The sequence below is a fragment of the Bos mutus genome, chromosome 1, assembly GCF_027580195.1.
Source record: "Bos mutus isolate GX-2022 chromosome 1, NWIPB_WYAK_1.1, whole genome shotgun sequence".
NCBI lineage: Eukaryota > Metazoa > Chordata > Mammalia > Artiodactyla > Bovidae > Bos > Bos mutus.
In genome coordinates this window covers 59,621,609-59,634,750 of record NC_091617.1, presented here as the reverse complement: position 1 = coordinate 59,634,750, position 13,142 = coordinate 59,621,609, and the positions used below count along the sequence as shown (strand labels likewise).

At 40.3% G+C, this 13,142-nt stretch overlaps 1 protein-coding gene across 2 annotated transcripts in view; it reads left to right on the top strand.

The window, feature by feature from the left end:
* The window catches only part of LSAMP (limbic system associated membrane protein), a 711,567-nt gene that overhangs the window by 674,988 nt on the left and 23,437 nt on the right, over positions 1-13,142 (top strand). Inside the window, exon 7 of one of the 2 annotated variants that reach the window (XM_070369801.1) lies at positions 8,413-8,448. The exons of the other annotated variant lie outside the window; for it this stretch is intronic. Within the exon in view, the coding sequence (XP_070225902.1) occupies positions 8,413-8,448 (36 nt within the window). The remainder of the gene's footprint in view (positions 1-8,412; positions 8,449-13,142) is intronic. 2 annotated transcript variants of the gene reach the window in all.

Sequence of the window (13,142 nt, the reverse complement as noted above, 5' to 3'; positions counted from 1 at the left end):
TCCCATTTGATGGGAATGTTAGGAGGTGTAATCCTTACGGAAGAACAGATGCAAAAGGTCACTGAGCTTTGAGGTGAAAAGAAGCTATTAAAATTGCCAAACATTAGTGAATTTACAGTCCTGATTTTTCGACCCAAGGCCCAAGTGTGAATATTTTAAGGGGAAAGCTCTGCTTCTTGTAGGAGGAATAGCCCACCCTGCCACCCCAATTTGGGTTTGGGAGATATGTTGTTAAAGCCTTCATAGCTGGATATTTTAGGAACATGACTCTGTTGTAGCCAGTTCTGCACAGGCAAAAGAAACGTGGGGGTGGAGGAAGAGAGCACACAAGGAAAAGAAGACAAGGAAAAAAGAAAGTACATGTATGAACATATTGCCCATTACTTAGATTCAAAGTAGACAGGTTTACTGGGAAGAAGGAAGACACTGCTGTTAGCAGTACTTTCCCATAGCACAAGGTCAGGAGGAGAGAGATGCTTGGGAGGGTGGCCACGGCCAGCCCCATGTGACAGACAGCATTATGTGGGCAGCAGGGTGCTCTGCTGACCCAGCCAGTCCAGAGCAGACGAGGCAGCTGGTGAGCTGCGGCCAGCCAGAGGCAGCAGCAGGTAAATCTCGAGCCAGAACCCCTGAAGAGTTCGCAATTATCCACCTTCACAGGTGCATCAGCATATTTTCCATGTCTACCACAGTGACGTGTGCTGACTGGGTACACAGTGTCAGTTTGCGGTCACTGATATATCCACCACACACAGACATACACTTCTCCACACTCTATTCAAATACTGACTTCCAAATGGGTCAAAATAATTGAACTAGAGGGCAAGAATACATTGTTTTCATAGTAATTTTTTCTAAGCCAGTGGAATCATTCCTTTCTCATTTGTCTTGTCCTCCATTCATTCTAGTCTTCTTGTTTATTAAGGATCCATAATACCTTAGTCTATTTAGCCAAGTAATGCCTTTGATAGCTTTGTCTTCATCCTGGGCAAAGTGTTACATTGTATCGCTTTTCTGAACACATTAATCCAGGAGTACAACATGGATGGAAAAGGATTCAGCTCCTTAGCTTTTGTCAGATGTAGGAATATGCATCGTATAGGTGAAGACTGGGTCTGGTGGTGCCAAGAGATATTCTATTGTCAGCATATGTAAAATAACAGATCCCATGTATCCAAACTTGTGACTGCAAGATACCCACAAAGGGAAACTATCTTGTTTCAGTGCTTACATGGAGTTATTTTTAAAGAAATAACTAGGGAGGAAGAATAAGGGAGATGATTCTATCCATAATATAATGACTTCTTATCTAGCGAGTACGTAGGACATACTGTGCACGTGCCAAACACCTAACATGTGTGATCTCGCTTAATCACCAGGAAAGATGATTTACTTTACCAGGCGCTCACATTCCTCCATTCTACAAAGAGGTCAAATAATTCGTGTTACTAAATAAGACTTCTGGGATTTAAACTCAGGTAACCTCCTTGCTTTTGAACTGTGGTGTTGGAGAAGACTCTTGAGAGTCCCTTGGACTGCAAGGAGATCCAACCAGTCCATCTTAAAGGAGATCAGTGCTGAGTGTTCATTGGAAAGACTGATGCTGAAGCTGAAACTCCAATACTTTGGCCACCTCACGTGAAGAGTTGACTCATTAGAAAAGACCCTGATGCTGGGAGGGATTGGGGGCAGGAGGAGAAGGGGACAACAGAGGATGAGATGGCTGGATGGCATCACTGACTCAATGGACATGAGTTTAAGTGAACTCCTGGAGTTGGTGATGGACAGGGAGGCCTAGCATGCTGTGATTCATGGGGTCGCAGAGTCGGACATGACTGAGCGACTGAACTGAACTGAACTGAACCTCCTTCCAGAGCCAAGCTCCAGACTAACACATTATCTAGATGTGTATACGTAGGTGCTCAGAGGGCTCAAACAAAACCTTGTGCGCACCAGGAGACCTCACAGAGACTGAACCAGACCTGCCTTTGATTTTTTGAGTGTCTCCTGAGGAGGTACGGGTCAGCAGTGGCCTGCCACAGGGCCAGGGGCTCTGGGTGCATCAGACCTGGGTGTGGGATAAGCCCTCTTGGAGGAGATTGCCATTAACCCCACCATAGAGCCACCAGAATTTTCACAGGAATGCGAAGACAGACTCTTGGAGGGCACAAACAAAACCTTTGCACTCCAGGACCCAGGAGAAAGGAGCAGTGACCCCACAAGACACTGACCCAGACTTGCCCAGGAGTGTCCAGGAGTCTCTGGTGGAGGCATGGGTCAGTGATGGCCTGCTGCAGGGTCGGGGGCACTGAGTGAGGCAGTGCATCCATGGGACCTTTTGAAGGAGGTCACCATTATCTTCATTACCTCCACCATAGTTTGGTCTCAGGTCAACAACAGGAAGGGAATACAGCCCTGCCCTTGAGTATAGCCCTACACATCACAAGACCCAGTTTCCCCCACAGTCAGTCTCTTCCATCTGGAAGCTACCATAAGCCTCTTATCCTTATCCCACAGAAGGCAGACAGAATGAAAACCACAACCACAGAAAACTAATCAAGCTGATCACATGGACCACAGCCTTGTCTAACTCAATGAAACTATGAGCCATGCTGTGTAGGGCCACCTAAGATGAACAGGTCATGGTGGAGAGCTCTGACAAAATGTGGTCCACTGGAGATGAGAATGGCAAACCACTTCAGTATTCTTGCCTTGAAACCCCATGAACAGAATGAAAAGGCAAAAAGATAAGACACTGACAGATGAACTCCCCAGATCGGTAGGTGCCCAATATGTTACTGGAGAACAGTGGAGAAACAACTCCAGAAAAAATGAAGAGACAAAGCCAAAGTGAAAGCAATGCCCAACTGGGGATGTGACTGGTGATGGAAGTAAAGTCCAATGCTGTAAAGAACAATATTGCACAGGAACCTGGAATGTTAGGTCCATGAATCAAGGTAAATTGGAAGTGGTCAAACAGAAAATAACAAGAGTCAGTGAACTAAAATGGACCGGAATGGGCAAATTTAACTCAGATGACCATTATATCTATTATGGTGGGCATGAATCCTTTAGAAGAAATGGAGGAGCCCTCATAGTCAACAAAAGAGTCTGAAATGTAGCACTTGGGTGCAACCTCAAAAATAAAAGAATAATATCTGTTCATTTTCAAGGCAAACCATTCAGTAACAAAGTAATCGAAATCTATGCCCCAACCAGTAAAACTGAAGAAGCTGAAGTTGAACAGTTCTATGAATACCTACAAAGCCTTATGCTGCTGCTGCTGCTGCTAAGTCGCTTCAATCGTGTCCGACTCTGTGCAACCCCATAGACGGCAGCCCATCAGGCTCCACCATCCCTGGGATTCTCCAGGCAAGAACACTAGAGTGGGTTGCCATTTCCTTCTCCAATGCATGAAAGTGAAAAGTGAAAGTGAAGTCTCTCAGTTGTGTCTGACTCTTAGTGACCCCATGGACTGTAGCCTACCAGGCTCCTCTGTCCATGGGATTTTCCAGGCAAGAGTACTGGAGTAGGGTGCCATTGCCTTCTCCAACAAGGACTTCTAGAACTAACACACAAAAAAGATGTCCTTTTCATTATATGGGACTGGAATGCAAAAGAAGGAAGTCAAGAGATACCTGGAGTATCAGGCAAATTTGGCCTTGGAGTACAAAATGAAGTAGGGCAAAGGCTAAAAGAGTTTTGTGAAGAGAATGCACTGGTCATAGCAAACAACCTCTTCCAACAACACAAGAGATGACTCTACACATGGATATCACCAGATGGTCAACACCAAAATCAGATTGATTATATTCTTTGCACCCAAAGATGGAGAAGTTCTATACAGTCAGCAAAAACAAGTACAGGAGCTGACTGTGGCTCAGATCATGAACTCCTTATTGCCAATTCAGACTGAAATTGAAGAAAATAGGGAACACCTCTAGACCATTCAGGTATGACCTAAATCAAATCCCTCACAATTATACAGTGTAGGTGACAAATAGGTTCAAGGGATTAAATCTGATAGAGTGCCTGAAGAACTATGGATGGAGGTTTGTGACATTGTACAGGAGGCAGTGATCGAGACCATCTCCAAGAAAAAGAAAGACAAAATGGTTGTTTGAGGAGGCCTTACAAATAGCTGAGGAAAGAAGAGAAGCTAAAGGCAAAGGAGAAAAGGAAAGATACAAGCATCTGAATGCAGAGTTCCAAAGAACAGCACAGAGAGATAAGAAAGCCTTCCTCAGTGATCAATGCAAAGAAATAGAAGAAAACAATAGAATGGGAAAGACTCGAGATCTCTTTAAGAATATTAGAGATACCAAGGTAATATTTCATGCAAAGATGGTACAATAAAGGACAGAAATGGTAGGGACCTAACAGAAGCAGAAGATATGAAGAAGAGGTGGCAAGAATACACAGAAGAACTATACAAAAAAGATCTTCATGACCCAGATAACTACAATGGTGTGTATCACTCACCTAGAACCAGGCATCCTGGAATGTGAAGTCAAGTGAGCCTTAGGAAGGAAGCATCACTATGAACAAAGCTAGTGGAGGTGATGGAATTCTAGTTGAGCTCTTTCAAATCCTAAAAGATGATGTTGTGAAAGTGCTACACTCAATATGCCAGCAAATTTGGAAAACTCAGCAGTGGCCACAGGACTGGAAAAGTTCAGTTTCCATTCCAATCCCAAAGAAAGGCCATGCCAAAGAATGTTCCGACTACTGCACAATTGCACTCATCTAACACACTAGCAAACTAATGCTCAAAATTCTCCAAGCCTGGCTTCAACAGTACATGAACCAAGAACTTCCAGATGTTCAAGTTGGATTTAGAAAAGGCAGAGGAACCAGAGATTAAATTGCCAACATCCATTGGATCATCTAGAAAGCAAGAGAATTCCAGAAAAACATTTACATCTGCTTTATTGACTATGCCAAAGCCTATGACTGTGTGGTTCACAACAAACTATGGAAAATTCTTAAAGAGATGGTAATACCAGACCACCTAACCTGCCTCCTAAGAAATCTGTATCCAGGTCAAGAAGCAACAGTTAGAACTGGACATGGAACAACAGACTGGTTCCAATTCAGGAAAAGAGTAAGTCAAGGCTGTATATTGTCACCCTGTTTATTTAATTTATATTCAGAGCACATCATGCAAAATGCTGAGCTGGATGAAGCACAAGCTGGAATCAAGATTGCTGGAAGAAATGTCAATAACCTCAGATACACAGATGACACCACCCTAATGGCAGAAAGCAAAGAGGAACTGAAGACCCTGTTGTTGAAAGTTGGCTTAAAATTCAACATTCAGAAAATTAAGATCATGGCATCCAGTACCATCACTTCATGGCAAATAGACGGAGAAACAATGGAAACAGTGGCAGACTTTATGTTTTGGGGCTCCAAAATCACTGCAGATGGTGACTGCAGCCATGAAATTAAAAGATGCTTGCTCCTTAGAAGAAAAGCTATGACCAACCTAGACAGCATATTAAAAAGGAGAGACATTACTTTGCCGACAAAGGTCTGTCTAGTCAAAGCTATGGTTTTTTCCAGTAGTCATGTATGGATGTGAGAGTTGGACTGTAAAGAAACCTAAGCGATGAAGAACTGATGATTTTGAACTGCAGTGTTGGAGAAGACTCTTGAGAGTCCTTTGGACTGCAAGGAAATAAAACCAGTCAATCCTAAAGGAAAGCAGTCCTGAATATTCATTAGAAGAACTGATGCTGAAGCTGAAACTCCAGTACTTTGGCCACCTGATGCGAAGAACTGACTCATTAGAAAAGACCCTGATGCTGTGCAAAACTGAAGGCAGGAGGAAATGGGGACGACAGAGGATGAGATGGTTGGATGGCATCACTGACTCGAGGGACATGAGTTTGAGCAAGCTCCAGGAGCTGGTGATGGACAAGGAAGCCTAGCGTGCTGCAGTCCATGGGGTCGCAAAGAGTCAGACAAGACTGAGGGACTGAACTGAACTGATGTAGGGAAAGTATTGGGAGATGTATCTTTTGTAGTTCAGAGATAAAATGGCATCTAATTTCTTCCTCCCTTTTTCACTAATGATGTCTTTTCACTGACTAGACACTGTTTTTTTTCTTCTCACCCAGGGGCAATGTTTCCAACACCTCCCACTCCTATTTTCATTAACTCTCAGCAGCCTGGGTTTGCTACACTAGTGAGACTGTTGGCTTGTTTTTGGTACCTTGAGATTTGGAGCAGAGAGCCCAGCCTTATACTCAGCCTTTGACCCTTAGGAAGGGAGTATTCAACAGATTAAAGAAAGACTATTCTACTGATCAATTACCTTCTATTTTAGAGAAATACATGGATTAGTAAGATATTTTGAGACTGAGTATAAAAGAATAAAAATACAAAGAAATCTACACTGAGCCAGTACCACATCAATGTATGGAAGTTTTAAAATTCTCTTTTTAATTAAAAAAAATCTTTAACCTATGCTTGATTAAATTTCAAGTACCACCTAAGCAACCCATCCCTGGAGGGAATGCTTTAAATGAGAGCCTCCCTGCTTCTTTTGAAGCCATTTTACTATCTCTGGGGCCCAGCATTTAAGTATACACCACTTGATGATATTAGTTAAGACTTGGCAAAGCCTCTCAACCAGCTACTCTTGGATGAAATGAAAGTGAAATGATGTTGGAAGAATAAGGCTTAAAAAGCTAGGATGGGGAAGGATCTAAGGAAAGATAAGTCGGTAGGGAATTAAGAGAATGAGAATAACTAATGGGCCATGATGGGGCTAAGATGATGATAACAGGGTGGAGCTGAGACGATAATGACAAGCTGGGAAACTTGAAGAGGTGAAGAGGAGGGTGGATGAGATGGTTTAGCAATATAAATGGTCTTGTTGAAATGAGAGCAGAGTGCATTTATCCAGCTGTGAACAGTGTGATGAGAAAATATTAAGCTGAATCCTTTAAACAGGATGAATAATAATTGTAATAATAAAAATAAGATAGGATGTATAGAATATAATATGGAACAGTAGTCTCCAACTGCTCTATAAATGCTGAAAGCAGTTTAGCTATTTATTTTCAAAGCTGGAAACTTTAATACCAAGTAACTGGTGGAGATTTAAAGCATTTTTCTCCTCCACACTTGTGGAACTAAGACACAATTGTTCACTGTGCTGTTATTGACCTGTTCTATCTTAATGCACTTACAGAACTTTGGCATTAAACCAAAACTTTCATCCAAGTTAGAGGAAAGCTCACTCTGCAAGGAGACTTGGTTTTCTTAGTGTCCATATGTACCGAGTGCCCAAATTTCAGCCAAAAATCTGGTCAGAATTTCTGAGCTTATGATATAAGATGGCAAGCAGAACAGATGTGCATATGTAAATATGCTTTCCTTTTTATGGTTTAGACTGTTGTTAATTTTCATTTATCCCTGGTCTTTATCTAACCAAGCTGCTAGGAGGAATGTAGAAAAGCATTATAAGCATTATGATTGTACTTACATCATAGGGTTTGGGGGTACCCAGTAAAGCATCTTATCCTTAATGCAACATTCTCTCTCTCTGAAAGAGCCTCAGAGAAGAGTTTAATTAAACCTGGGTTTTAATGAGTCAGATAGAGGATACCTTAAAGCCTGAGCTCTTTCAGCATGTTCAGTTTATGGTTAGTAGCTTTGGGATGGAACTCTGAGAAACTCATAAGCTGAGACCCTTGTGTTTAAAAGAAAAGCATGTCTTACTACTCACCAGTAGGTGTCATCAAGCACATTTGACTTCAAACTTCAGATGAGATTGTGTTATCATAAGTGGGTGGGATTAAGGAAAAGACTAAAAATCAAATTGTATCATGGCAAGAAGCTTATATCCTGACATAACTCTTGTCCTGGTATCAGTAATGTGGAAGGAAGAATTTGAAGGAAAATCTGAATTAGTGTTTACCAAAATAAATTTTCTGGATGCTTGGCTAAAGCTGATATGAACAGGAGGGCTTAGAGGGAGGAAAGGAGCTGTTAGTTACCAAGGTTCATCCATCAGAAGTTAAAGAGCCCAGCACCAGGACCAAGATATATGCCCTGAATCTGATCACTACTAATTTAAACACTCCAGAAAGTCTCTAATCTTGGTGGGTTCTCCAGAGGAGGGTAGGATTCTATTTGTAAGCTTACCACAATAGGGTGTTATCCTCTACTCTAGCTAATTTTTTTAAAGGCTTTGGATTTAAAATTTTACTAACAGCTCTCTGATCATTTAGCAGTGGCAGGAAAGACAGACAAATGCTGTATAGGAGATATGATCCCCTAGGTATGAAAACTCTTCTATTTTATAATTGTCCAAGTAGCTAAACATGAGTAAGATATACCTATATCTGTTTATCTATCCATATAAACTCTCCATGATGCTTACTATTTTTTCCCCTTCAGAGCGTGTTTCACCCACAATCCCCCACCCCCTTCAAGGTCAGTATTGTTTTTATCATCATAGCTCTATTGCTGGGTCATTCTCCATCATCTGTAATGTTCAAAACACAGAAAGGGATAAACACATTCACAAAATTCACATACACATACAAATAGGAACTTTTTTTTTTTTTAATTTAAACCTTCAAAGAAAAGTCAGTCAGTTGTCCTCACATGAACTGAAAAACAGAAAACTGGTCTATACTTCAAGTTGGTCAGTAACTGGGGAGATAGTACTAAGCTAAGAAAGTGATTTTTTGTTCAATTAATACATATTACAGGTAACTATGAACTTACATATTTGGAACACAGCTAGTTAAATTCTGTAGCTCATAAAAATATGAATCTTCTAACTGACCACCTTATACAATCCAAATCTGAAATCATTTGTATCACTTGTAGAAATGAATTTACCTATCACCAAAGGTTGAACTCAACCATATTATGAGGACATTTCTTTTTCTTAAAATTGTGGCTAATTTGGGGACTTTTCCTTTTAAACACAACTATTTTAGAAACACAAATGAGAAAACAAGGTAGTCATTTGGTATTCCTTTTCACAGAACTTTCCACACACTCAAATTAAATTTTGCTTCCTACAGCACATTTCAATGCAAGTTACAGCCCCAGCCTTCTATCTTAAGGCTATTTAAAGGCAAATTGGCAAATAAAATTAAAACAATACAAAAATCTGAAATGAAACCAACCTACCATTGAAATTAAATTCCAGAAAAGTGATTTGCAAATAACACTCAAAGACCTGAGGAAAAAAAATGGAAAGTAGGCCATGCAGGGCCTCGTGTGGAGAAAATAAATCCAATTAAACAAGATTATCATATACACTCTAAAGGAAATGTGCTCAGAATTAAAGGTTGGAAGCTGCTGTTTTCTAAGTTGGAAGACGGATCATGTTTCATTAACACTTGTCTAAACTAAAAATTAGGCCAGAAATGAGTGTAGATATGCAGAGTGTCAATAACGCAACGTGTTGCATATGCATATATTCACATATAGACAAACATTTTAATTATATTAGAAATGAGAATCGCAAGGTTTCAGGGATCAACTAGACAACTTAATAAAAGAATTATTCTTAAATTTCAAGTAAGGTCCAAAGTATTCTTAGAAGAATTCTGTTGAATAAGATTCTTCCCTAAAACATTGATGAAATCCGTTTTCTTCCCCAGCCACTAAAAATACGACTGTTAAAATGTGTCTGTTTTTTCAGACATGACATGAGACTTAGTGTTCATGGAAAGTATCCCATTTTGAATTCCTGACATGCCACAATTATTTTAAGATATTTATCTTCTACTGTTGCTGCAGAGATTGACACCATTTTATCGTGTTGCCATCTTGCAAGTATCTTGATGTGACAAACATGCACATACACATTTGTCCCAATGGACAACATTCTCAAAGAGGTTGTGCTCCATCCAAGACAAGCTTTGTACAGTGTCACTAGGACTCAAGGTATCCTTTATGAGAACAGTTCTACAGCCCCAAAGCCAAATATTTTATCTGATTACTCTTTATGATACATATAACAGTGAACAAAATGAAGCCAGACACTGTTCACAAAGGAACAGTGTTTGATATTGAAAAACAGTCCGGACCAGGATGGAGCTTGTGGGATTTTGTTGAACTTGATATATTCCCACAAACGGAATTGCTGATTGGAGAATGACCCTAGTTTGATTTTGCATTGTAGATAGACCGTAGATATAGCTTCTTTAGATCCAATAGTTTTAGAGAATATAGTTTCTCTTACTACTAATACTTAGGGCTTCTGCTGGTAGAAATTGAAAAGCTGTTCATGGAGACTTGGGGTAGGTGGTGTGAGAGGTGGTTATAGAAAGTACCCCCTTAAGTTTCCTATGTCTCATAAGGACTTTTAATTTCTAGAATCAAATCTGTTCCCCACTCCTCTTTCCAATCAAGATGGCAGCCCATGTGAAATGCAGTTTCCTATGGAAAAAAATACTAACACACAGGATCCTTAATCTTTTTTATGGTGCCCCTTGAGTACTGAAGTCTCTAAGAAAAGATGACTGCTTCACTGTGGTCATAGCTCTAGGACAAGACACCTTCATTTCATTAAATATCCTATGTTGTCATCATCTATGTGGAATCCTACCTTCCCACCCTAAAGTGTGAAGATGTCTTGAAGCAGATGGTTGATGCAAATGGCTTGAAGGATTCTGAGCCAATTAATTTCCTTAAGGTGTTTTGAAAGTAGGAGAAAGTCCCAAAGCTTCTTTCTGTCCTCCCGTCATAAAAAAAGAGAACTTTCCCTCCTACTTTCCAGTAACAGAAACATATGTTTAATTTCAGCTGCTTCATTGTTAATATCTCTCATTGGAGGGTCTCCCCTCCTTACCCCCACTCTACATGGCTCATCAAGCTGACTGGGGATAAACAGCAGAGTCACAGCAGGAATGCAGTCCTAAACCCCTTCAAGCTGTGATTAAACAAAAACAAGGCTCAATAAATCAAATGTATTTCCCTTGGGTTCCCTTCATCATATTACTTGATTTTCTGCAGTGATAATAATAATACTGGAATTACACCAAAGAATAATTTGTATTGTCTGCAGCCAATCAGAAAATTTCAAATTTCCTTTCCTCTTATACCAGAAACAAATAACAAAAAACCCAAAAATCAGGGTGCTTCCCTGCTCCTTAATTTAAGAGACACATATAAATAAATAAAACAAATAGTGTTCCATTTTTGATCTGTTTCTGATAGGTGTTTTTCCCATTAATTTTAATTTAGGTTTATTTATTCTGAAATGAGTCCTGAATTGCATATATTTGCATAACTATCCTTGACTATATCGCTGCAGAAAATCCACTGAATTGTAAAATGAGGAAAGAGCCAACTCTAAATATCTGAGGGAGCGTTTCTCACTTTGTTAGTCTTAAATCATTTCCTGAGGGCTCTGAATACTGAGACATGGTAACCGGGCTCCCATCTCCTCCCCATCAACTCGCTTGGGAACAGCTCCTCGTGACGGACATGAACCAGACAGGCTCTCACCTTTAGAAGGACCGCAGGCGCAGAGTGAGGTGAGGAAACCAGCCTCAGGAAGTTAAAAATAAAGGGAAAGAAGAGAAAAGGCCAAGGACAAGCCACCATTGTTGTGTGTTTATCACCCTCAAGTGAAGAATTCCCGTGAGCTCAAGGCACTCTGGTCGCAATCGCTGCCACTTAAAAAAAAAAAAAAATTAATAACCCTAGAATCTGTCTCCTCTGTTTGCCTCCCATCTGATTATTTATCCCAAGTGAACAGCCTTTCCATTCACTAACCCCATGTGGCGAGCGGGTTTGGGAAATGTTGAGATTATCTTCCAAGTTCAGGCACTGCATTGGGTTTGTTCACAGCTGCTTGCCATTCCATTCCTGTTTTTCCATTGATAAAACGCATTGCACATGGCTGGGTTTGCATGATTAATACAGCTGTCTAAAGCTTGCTCTGAAAACAAAACAACCCCCCCCCCAACAAATTAAAGTTTAAAAAAAAATTAAAATCCAGCCCACAAACAAACCAGGCTTGTAGAAATCTGCAGTCCGCCTGGCCTGCTTCCTCCCACAGGGAGACCAGTGTTGGCTCAGGGCAGGCCTGGCATCAGAACAGCCAGATTCTGTATCCAGAAAGAGGAAGAGATGGACCTACCCTCACCCGGCACTCCCAGGAATGGGTTCTCAAGTCAGACCACTGGCATGGAAGAAAAACTGGGGGGAAAATCCTCCAAAGATCCCAGGCTGTGAGGGTGCCTGGACCACCCCTACAGCTTCATTTATTTTCTGTAGGATATTTTCCCAGGTATTGAAGAGAGAATGCTTCTTTTCAGCTCCTTATTATAACAGCAGTGTCACCTTGTCTAGTAATAACAGTAATAATAATAATAATCGTTAACATAGTGGAATTCTCATGTAACAAAGAATTCTAAGAGCTTTGGCATGTACTAATCCAATTAATCCCCACACCCCTAAGAAACTAACATGCACCTTCTCCCACGCTTTTAACCATCAAATTCCGCCCAAATTTCAGTCTACTCCTTGTTGCACCCAGGCACATATATAAACTCTAGCACATTATAAATAGACAGTATGTATGCATTCATGTTCATTAGATATGTATTAGATATATCTGTCTAATGAATTTTAAACACTCATCTAATTTATTTTATGTATTATAATGCTTCTAATAAACAATACAGTTGCCTTAATATCCATACACCTTTACAAAGTTCATTCCAGACCCACTCAACACACAGAGATTTGAAAGCTTAGTCGTTAAAAAACATGAGCAGAGCTATCTGGCATCAGGACATCTAATTTCACACACTTATTCAGGCTGATTTACATACACACCTCTATTAATCATGGATAATTACTAGCATTGTTCTCTTTAATTCAGTTTTTCCAACTGTGAAATGGGAAAGAAATTATATTTTTCATGCCTACAAACTCAAAGTGGTGTTTTAAATAATATGTAAAAGAGAGCTTCAAGTTCCTCAAAAGAATGCTTATTGAATTCAAAATAATCCTATTCAGATACACATTTGTCTTATACTTTTTAAAGATGCACTTGTATCGAGTATTACGTTGCCTAGATATTAATTTGATAAAACTTGGTTTGGCTTCATTCTGTGCTTGTGCACAGTCACTCAGTCGTGTCCAGCTCTTTG